The following is a 7,423-nucleotide window of genomic DNA, read 5'->3' on the forward strand; positions in this document are numbered from 1 at the left end:
TCCTCAGTAGAATCCTATTTCTGAAAGGAAAAACAGGTCCACAATGGAGATGGCCAGATGCATGCTCAAGGCCAAGTCTTTGCCCAATAAGTTTTGGCTTGATGCAGTAATGTGTGCCAACTATGTGCTGAACAGATCACCTACACGGGCATTACAGACTATGACACCTTATGAAGCATGGAAAGGCAGGAAGCCTTCACTTTCACACATGAAAGTTTTTGGGTCTCTTGCGTATGTTCATGTACCATCTCAGCTGAGACATAAGCTTGATGACAAGGCAATCAAATGCATATTCATTGGTTACAGCCAGGAGAGCAGAGGGTATCGGTTATATCAACCAAATACTGGGAAGATTATTGTCGGTAGAGATGTGATCTTTGCTGAACATTCACCTTCTCCTCTTGTGGACTGCAAAGCAAAGCCAGATATTGACATGTTTGATGCCTTTGAGTCTTGGTTACCTCTACCATCATCAGAAGAGGATTTTGAGCAGCAACATGCGCCTCTTGCAGGCCCTCCACAAAGCAATAATCAGCCTCAACCTCATGCTGATTTGCAGGTTTCTCTTCCGGCACAAAATGATCCCATTACTCATGATGCAGTCATTGAAGAAAGAGCTGTTAATAGACAGCAAAGGCAAGTTCCCAGATGGCTTCTTGATACATTGAGGGACAGCAAACAAGATCAGCCTTTTGCTGCCCGGACAAGATCAGGGAATAGACAGCATGGTCACTTTCTTGAGTTTGCACTCCTTGCTACAGCTTGCAATGAAGAGCCTTTGTGCCATAAAGATGCTTTTGACAGCAAAGAGTGGATGGATGCAATGAAAGCTGAGTTACAATCTATTGCCAAAAATGACACTTGGGAATTAGTAGATCTTCCACCTGGCAAGCATGCCATTGGAACGCGTTGGGTCTACAAATTAAAAAGGAAATCTGATGGCAGCATAGATCGATACAAAGCCCGTCTTGTTGCAAAAGGGTATGCCCAACAACAAGGCATTGACTTTGAGGAGACATTTGCTCCCACATCCAGGATTACTACCATTCGATGTGTCATTGCCATTGCAGCCCATCATCATTGGCAAGTGCACCAACTTGACATGCCTTTCTTCATGGGGATCTGCAAGAAGAAGTCTATGTCACTCAACCTCCTGGTTTTGAGGTTGTTAATTCTGAAAATAAGGTATGCCGGCTTAGAAAAGCCCTTTATGGTTTGAAGCAGGCACCCAGGGCATGGTATGCCAAAATTCATGCACACTTACTATCCCTTAGTTTTCAGAATAGTCCCACAGAACCCACTCTTTATTTCCGTGGGAGTGGATCTGATTTTTTAGTGCTGATTTTATATGTGGATGATATGCTTATCACGGGCCCCGATACTCAGCAAATTGCAACTTTCAAGGCTGATTTGCAGCAGATTTTTGACATGTCAGACATGGGACGGCTCCATTATTATTTGGGCATTCAGTTTGCTCATGTTGAGGGGGGTATCATGATGTCCCAGTCCAAGTATATTGGACAGCTCCTTGATCGTTTTCAGTTTGAGGATTGCAAGCCAATCTCTACTCCAGTGGACCCTGGCTTCAAATTCTCAGCTCATGATGGGAGCCCACCATGTGATATCACTCTTTATCAGCAGGCTGTTGGATGCCTTATTTATTTATGTCACACCAGACCTGACTTGCAGTATGCAGTATCTCAGCTCAGCAGATTCATGCACATGCCCAGTTCACAGCATTGGCAGGCAGTGAAAAGAGTCTTCAGATATCTCAGAGGCACTCAGGATTTAGCCCTCTTCCATGGTGATGAGGGTTCACTTACCATGCATGCTTACACGGATAGTGACTGGGCAGGATGTTCCGACACCAGAGTGTCACATACTGGCAATTGTTTTTTGCTTGGCAATTCATGTATTTCTTGGCTCAGCAAGAAGCAACCGACAGTTGCCACGTCTAGTTGTGAGGCTGAGTACAGGGCAGCCTTCACCGCTACAGTAGAGTGTGTTTGGCTTCGACAGTTACTTACAGATCTTGGTATTTGCCAGACATCCTCCACTATTGTCTACACTGACAGCCAGAGTGCTTTGGCCATTGCGCGTAACCCAGTGTTTCATGCGCGTACCAAGCATATTGAAGTTCACTATCATTATGTTCGGGAGCGGTTGTCAGCAGGCGACATAGAGTTGTCCTATCTTCCCACAGAGGACAACATCGCAGATATGTTTACAAAGGCACTTCCTCGTCCCAAGTTCGAAGTCTTCCGACAGGCTTTACACTTGGTTCCCTTTGTTACATGATCTGACATTCCTTGTACATTCATAGGTGGCTATATCCTTTTGGATGAACATGTGCCACCATGACCAGAAACTACCAGGTATTCTGAGACGTTTTCAGAATACTTCAGCCCATCCCATGGAGGGGGGTTTGTAGGCCATCCTTTGGTGGTTCTAGTGATGCCCTATAGGCCATGGTATGTGCCTTGTAGGCATAAGTGTAGGCACTTATTGTGTTAGTGCCTTCTATGCCACATAGGACACATAGTCCTATGTGACACCTAGGACACTTAGTCCTAGGCCTAGATACAAGTACTTTGTACTTGTGTTTAGTAACGTTATCCATCTATCTAAGTTTACGTGACTATCATCTTCGACTCGTCCTGTACTGCATACACTCTCTCTTTCTCTCTCAATCGTTACTTCACAAATGGCTTTCACAAAAAAAAAGTGTGTAGATAGAAAGATAGATTGATAGATATAGATATGTATATGTATGCAAGGAACGGTGCAGGATGTTTTACTATTGAAGGTTGACATTGCTAAAGCTTTTGACACAATCCAATGGAATTTCATTTCACAGACTATGCGTGTATTAGATTTTGGTCAAAATTTGCAGAATATTATTTATTGGCTTTATAGTGACAGTAAGATTGCTTGCATACTCTCAGGAGATATTTCTGAAGCATTGACTCTCCGTTGCTCAGTTTGCGACCTCATTTTGGACCCGTTTTTTCCACTTAGTGCATTGCTTTATGCTATTGCTACACATCCCATGCTTCAGTATATGGATCATCTAGTAGCAACAGATATGCTTCATGGTTTGTACATTCCTGGCAGTGGTACGCTGATTGCTCAGGCATATGCTGATAATTCCTTTTTTACTCCAAGGAATACTCAGCAGGATTTATCCTCTCTCATGCAAGCACTCTCTCTTTTTGGTTTGGCTGATGGCCTTCATGTTAATTTTCAGAAATCAAAATTGTTACCTTTGCATTCCAAGGAATGGCATTCTCTTTTATGGCCTGGTGAAATTGTCCAACCAAATCAGCTGGTTCGTCATTTGGGTTATCCTCGTGGTTGGATGATTACTCGTCGACAGCAATCTGATTGGGTTTTGGCAAAACTGAAGAAGAAACCCTGCCACATGGCCTTTGCATGTCAGGCTATGGATTGCTCAATCCATTCTTATGGCATATATTCAGTTTTGTTTGCCCTTAATCATGTTCAACAAGGGCATCTTGTAGTCTTCATATCTCTGGTCATGGAAGCCTTTTGGTGCTCTAAACATGGCAAAAAAATCTTGCAATTACTTTCGGTGCAGCATCTATGTTCTATCAAGATGCATGGAGGACTTAATATTCTGAATCTTCATGTACATATTCTTGCTCATAAAGGCAAAATGATGCTGCAATTTATGCAGGGTTCTCAGCCATGGTCAGCCATGATGCGTCATTTGCTCTCTCAACTTACTACCCCTGCCTTTGGTTATTGGCAGCCCACTCCCTGAGACTTTATCTTAGGTTCTATTCAGGGAAAATCAAAGGCTGCCCACTGATCTCCAACATGTTGCTGGACTGGAAACATATTCTATCTCACTTGGAATGGAATGGTAGGGATTCTTTATAGGGCAATTCTTTACGTTCTGAAATCGTACATTGGTCGAGAGCATTTTTCCCTTCGTTGGCTTTGGAGGAGCCTTGACATTCGTATTTTCAGAGTATTAAGGGGATCCATTTCGTCGCAGATGTGATTTATGATGATGGGACCCCTTTTTCTTTTCCTCAGGTTGCTGCAAAATTCAGTCTTGGCATGCATTACTGTCCTGTTTGGTATCTTATTACTCATATGCTTTAGCCTTATATTCCAATACCTCCTTTGGAAATTCAGGATTGGCTTCAAGACTAGACATTTCATTTGCCAGGGTTGACATGTCATCCCTTGAAGTTGTCTCACATAACAGTTTCTTCTTTGCATAAGGTTCTTCAGCCCTTGCCTTGGGTTTCGCAGTGGGCAAACATTCTTTGGCATATGAATTGTCCTACACAATGGTGGCGACGGAGATTGCGAGGGATTTGGAAATCTAAAATTCCACTTCGATAGCAGGTTTTTCTCTGGAGAATATTGTTAGGAGTTCTTCCATTTGGACAGCTTCTGTCACATAGACATGTTGCTCCATGTGTTTGTCACAGAGGCTTGGCTCCACGAGAGTCAGTGCCTCATCTTCTTTGGTATTGCTCTCACACACGTGACTTTTTGGGATTGCTACACCAACGTTTACACACCAGGTTTTCCAAAGCTGCTTTTGGAAAATCTTTTTGGTTATTTGGGATTCACCCACACAGACAGGGTTTTGATTTGTTTTGTGTATGGGTTCGATATTGGGCACTATGGACCCTCTGGAAGATAGAAATCATAGTCTTTGGTGATCCCATTCTCCCCTTATACTCTTTCTTCAGGCACTCTTTGCAGCAATCTGTTTTTGATTGCTTGCAAACAGGGACTTTTGATCATGATGTATATTTGTCATATCTTGACATCTTCTCTTGATGTACTTGAGCACATCTTGCTTTAGGATTGTGACTCTATAATATAAAAGAAAAATCTTTTCACCAAAAAAAGAAGGTGATTTTCAGATCAGGCTCATGGAACGTCTCCATTGTTTTTTAGGTTTCTCAGATTGTTCATACAAAAGCTGTTTTATCTTTAATTTTGTGACTCAGTCCTTTAAATTGATATGATTGGCCGGCTAGTGGAAAATGTCTGATTTTTTTGGCTGAAAGAAGTCAGGAGTTTAGAACTTGAAATCTTGATCTGTTTTAAAGACATCATGAAGTTAACTTGTACTGTGGTGTTGCAGGCGGTGACATTAGCCAGAAAAGTGCGTGTGAATGCCATTCTTCCTGGTTGGATAAATACTGACCCCTTGGGGGAGGCTGCTTTGCATTCTGAAGATCACATGTGGCATCCTGTTGGAAGGGTGGGAGTGCCTAGGGATGTTGCAGAACTATGTTTGTTTCTCTGTGATGATGAGCGAGCTGGATTCATCACAGGTCAGCAATTTGTGGTGGATGGTGGTGTGACCAAAAAGATGGTGTATCCCGACTAAAGATGTTACTGCTTTGCACCCACGGGTTGCTTATCATTACCTCTAAGTTGTTAGGGGTGCACTATAGGGACCTTTCTATAGTATCTACTCACTGCATGTTTTAAAATGTCAAAGGCAATGCTTTTACCAGACTGGACTACACACCAACCGTATGAATGTCTCAAATGAGCTAAAGAAAGGACCCCTTAGCAAGGAGGGGCTTTTTGTAGCGTTCAATACATCTTCCATGAATGTAAACTCATAATTTTTACGCATGCTGTCCTCACTGACAATAGTTTTAGATTCCGGTCATAAGAAATTGTTGTTCTTGTACTTTCCAAAAACGTTTTGTGCTGAACTCACATGTTTTTAGTTTGCGTGATCACTTAGATGTGAGTTCGATCTTTAAATGTTCAAAATCAAAGTATTGTCACTGAAGAAAGCTGTCCATATCAAAGTAAGGAAATTTGATACCTTGGCATTGGGATGTCAACAATCCCCTGATCCAACTCCTCTTTTAGTTAAATTTGAACCTTTACACACATGTTACCTCTTCATGGGAGGCTGTTTCGATATCTTTGGTGGGGGGAGGGGACTTGCTTTTGCTCTCTTTGGTGTAGTCATATGACGCTGGTGTGTAGTCAAGATTGTCTTGGTCTTTAGGCTCTTCAATGCATATGTCACCTTGCTCATATCTACCTTCTTTTGGTTTAATCTTTTTGACTCAATCAAATCCTTAATGGGATTTGTGTATTTGCATATAGTTGCTAAGAAGTAAATGAATTAGGATGTCTTGTTAAATGGGCGTGTGCTCCTCTTCCTTGTCTCATAGCCTCTCAAGGGATGACATTGCAAGCATAATAAAAGTGTGACCTCTTGATGGGCTCAAAGTTGCTTTGCAATAAGAAACCCCTTCATGCACCTTAATAAATGCGGCTGAATTCCCTTTGTTGAGACGTTTTGGAAATAAAGGTGAGCCCGTTCAAAGTTGGTGGGTCCTTTAAACATCAGTGGACATTGGCGACAATAGGCTTCTTATTTCCACTATGTCACGAAATGTTTTCGAGATATACAACAAATCTAGAAACCATCTATAAGTAAAGATGTCTTGTGTAAGTACACTTGTAATTATACTTCCTCCTTTGAACTTGAGTGATTTTGCCCATAAAAAAGCTCTTGAATTTTTGGCAATCCTTTCGTACTACAGGTTATAAGTCCAAAAAATGGTCATTATGTAAAGTTAGACATTGGGGTGCTGGTCACATCTCTATCATTCTTTAGAGTCCTCTCTCAAACATATTTTGCTTAGGAAGCGCATGACCTTTTTCTACAATAGCGTGACCCTCTTCTATAAGTACTTGCTATAGATGGATTAGGTACGACAGCTCAAGAAATAATACTCCTTTATGTAGTTTGCTTTTGAGGGGATCAAATTGCCTTGAATCAATGTGTCATCTTTCTTCAAGGCAGAGAAGTAGGGTAACCTATTGCAGTAGTGCTATGAAAGGAAGGGAGAGTTAGGGCCTTAGCACATGGATGGGGCTAGCATGGGTTTAGGATGGGAATCTTTTTGTCATCATTACTTCCATCATAGACCAAGTGGTCTAGGATGGATTTAGAATGGGAGTAGCCACCTTTTTCTCCCATCCTCAACCATGGCCTCTAGACCCTGGCAACCAGAATGGGTTCCCCTTTTTTAGGGATTCAAAAATATGGAAGGATGACATGTGTCCTTGTCCCCACGTGGTCCCCACCTCTTGAACAATTGAAATGATGCCATGTGTCTCTTCCAGCTAAACCCATCCCTAGTTCTTTTTTTGTTAGCACATGGTGGGATGGGAATAGGATAGAAATATGCATGGGACCACCTTTTCCCATTCCCATCCTATTTATTCCCATGTGCTAAGCCCCTTAGTCAAGATAAGGTAAGAAGAGTCACTTTCATAAAATGTTATTGTAACCAACTTTCAACTTTAACAAGTTAATCTAATATTAGATTTCTCTTATCCTTATTGCTTTTCTTACACTCATACCTTCCCTTACTAAAATATTAAGGTTAAT

The 7,423-nt window shown here is 41.8% G+C and overlaps 1 protein-coding gene across 2 annotated transcripts in view; it reads left to right on the plus strand.

The window, feature by feature from the left end:
• LOC147899708 (uncharacterized) overlaps window positions 1-5,735 on the plus strand; it is a 55,639-nt gene extending 49,904 nt beyond the window's left edge. For both annotated transcript variants that reach the window (XM_087378581.1, XM_087378582.1), the window contains exon 4: window positions 5,135-5,735. In XM_087378581.1, coding sequence (XP_087234707.1) covers window positions 5,135-5,383 — 249 coding nt within the window. In that variant the 3' untranslated portion in view covers window positions 5,384-5,735. The remainder of the gene's footprint in view (window positions 1-5,134) is intronic.
• Window positions 5,736-7,423: the final 1,688 nt, after the last annotated feature.

The sequence above is a fragment of the Dipteris shenzhenensis genome, chromosome 8, assembly GCF_047967505.1.
Source record: "Dipteris shenzhenensis isolate YYH24624 ecotype China chromosome 8, Dip_SZ_1.0, whole genome shotgun sequence".
NCBI lineage: Eukaryota > Viridiplantae > Streptophyta > Polypodiopsida > Gleicheniales > Dipteridaceae > Dipteris > Dipteris shenzhenensis.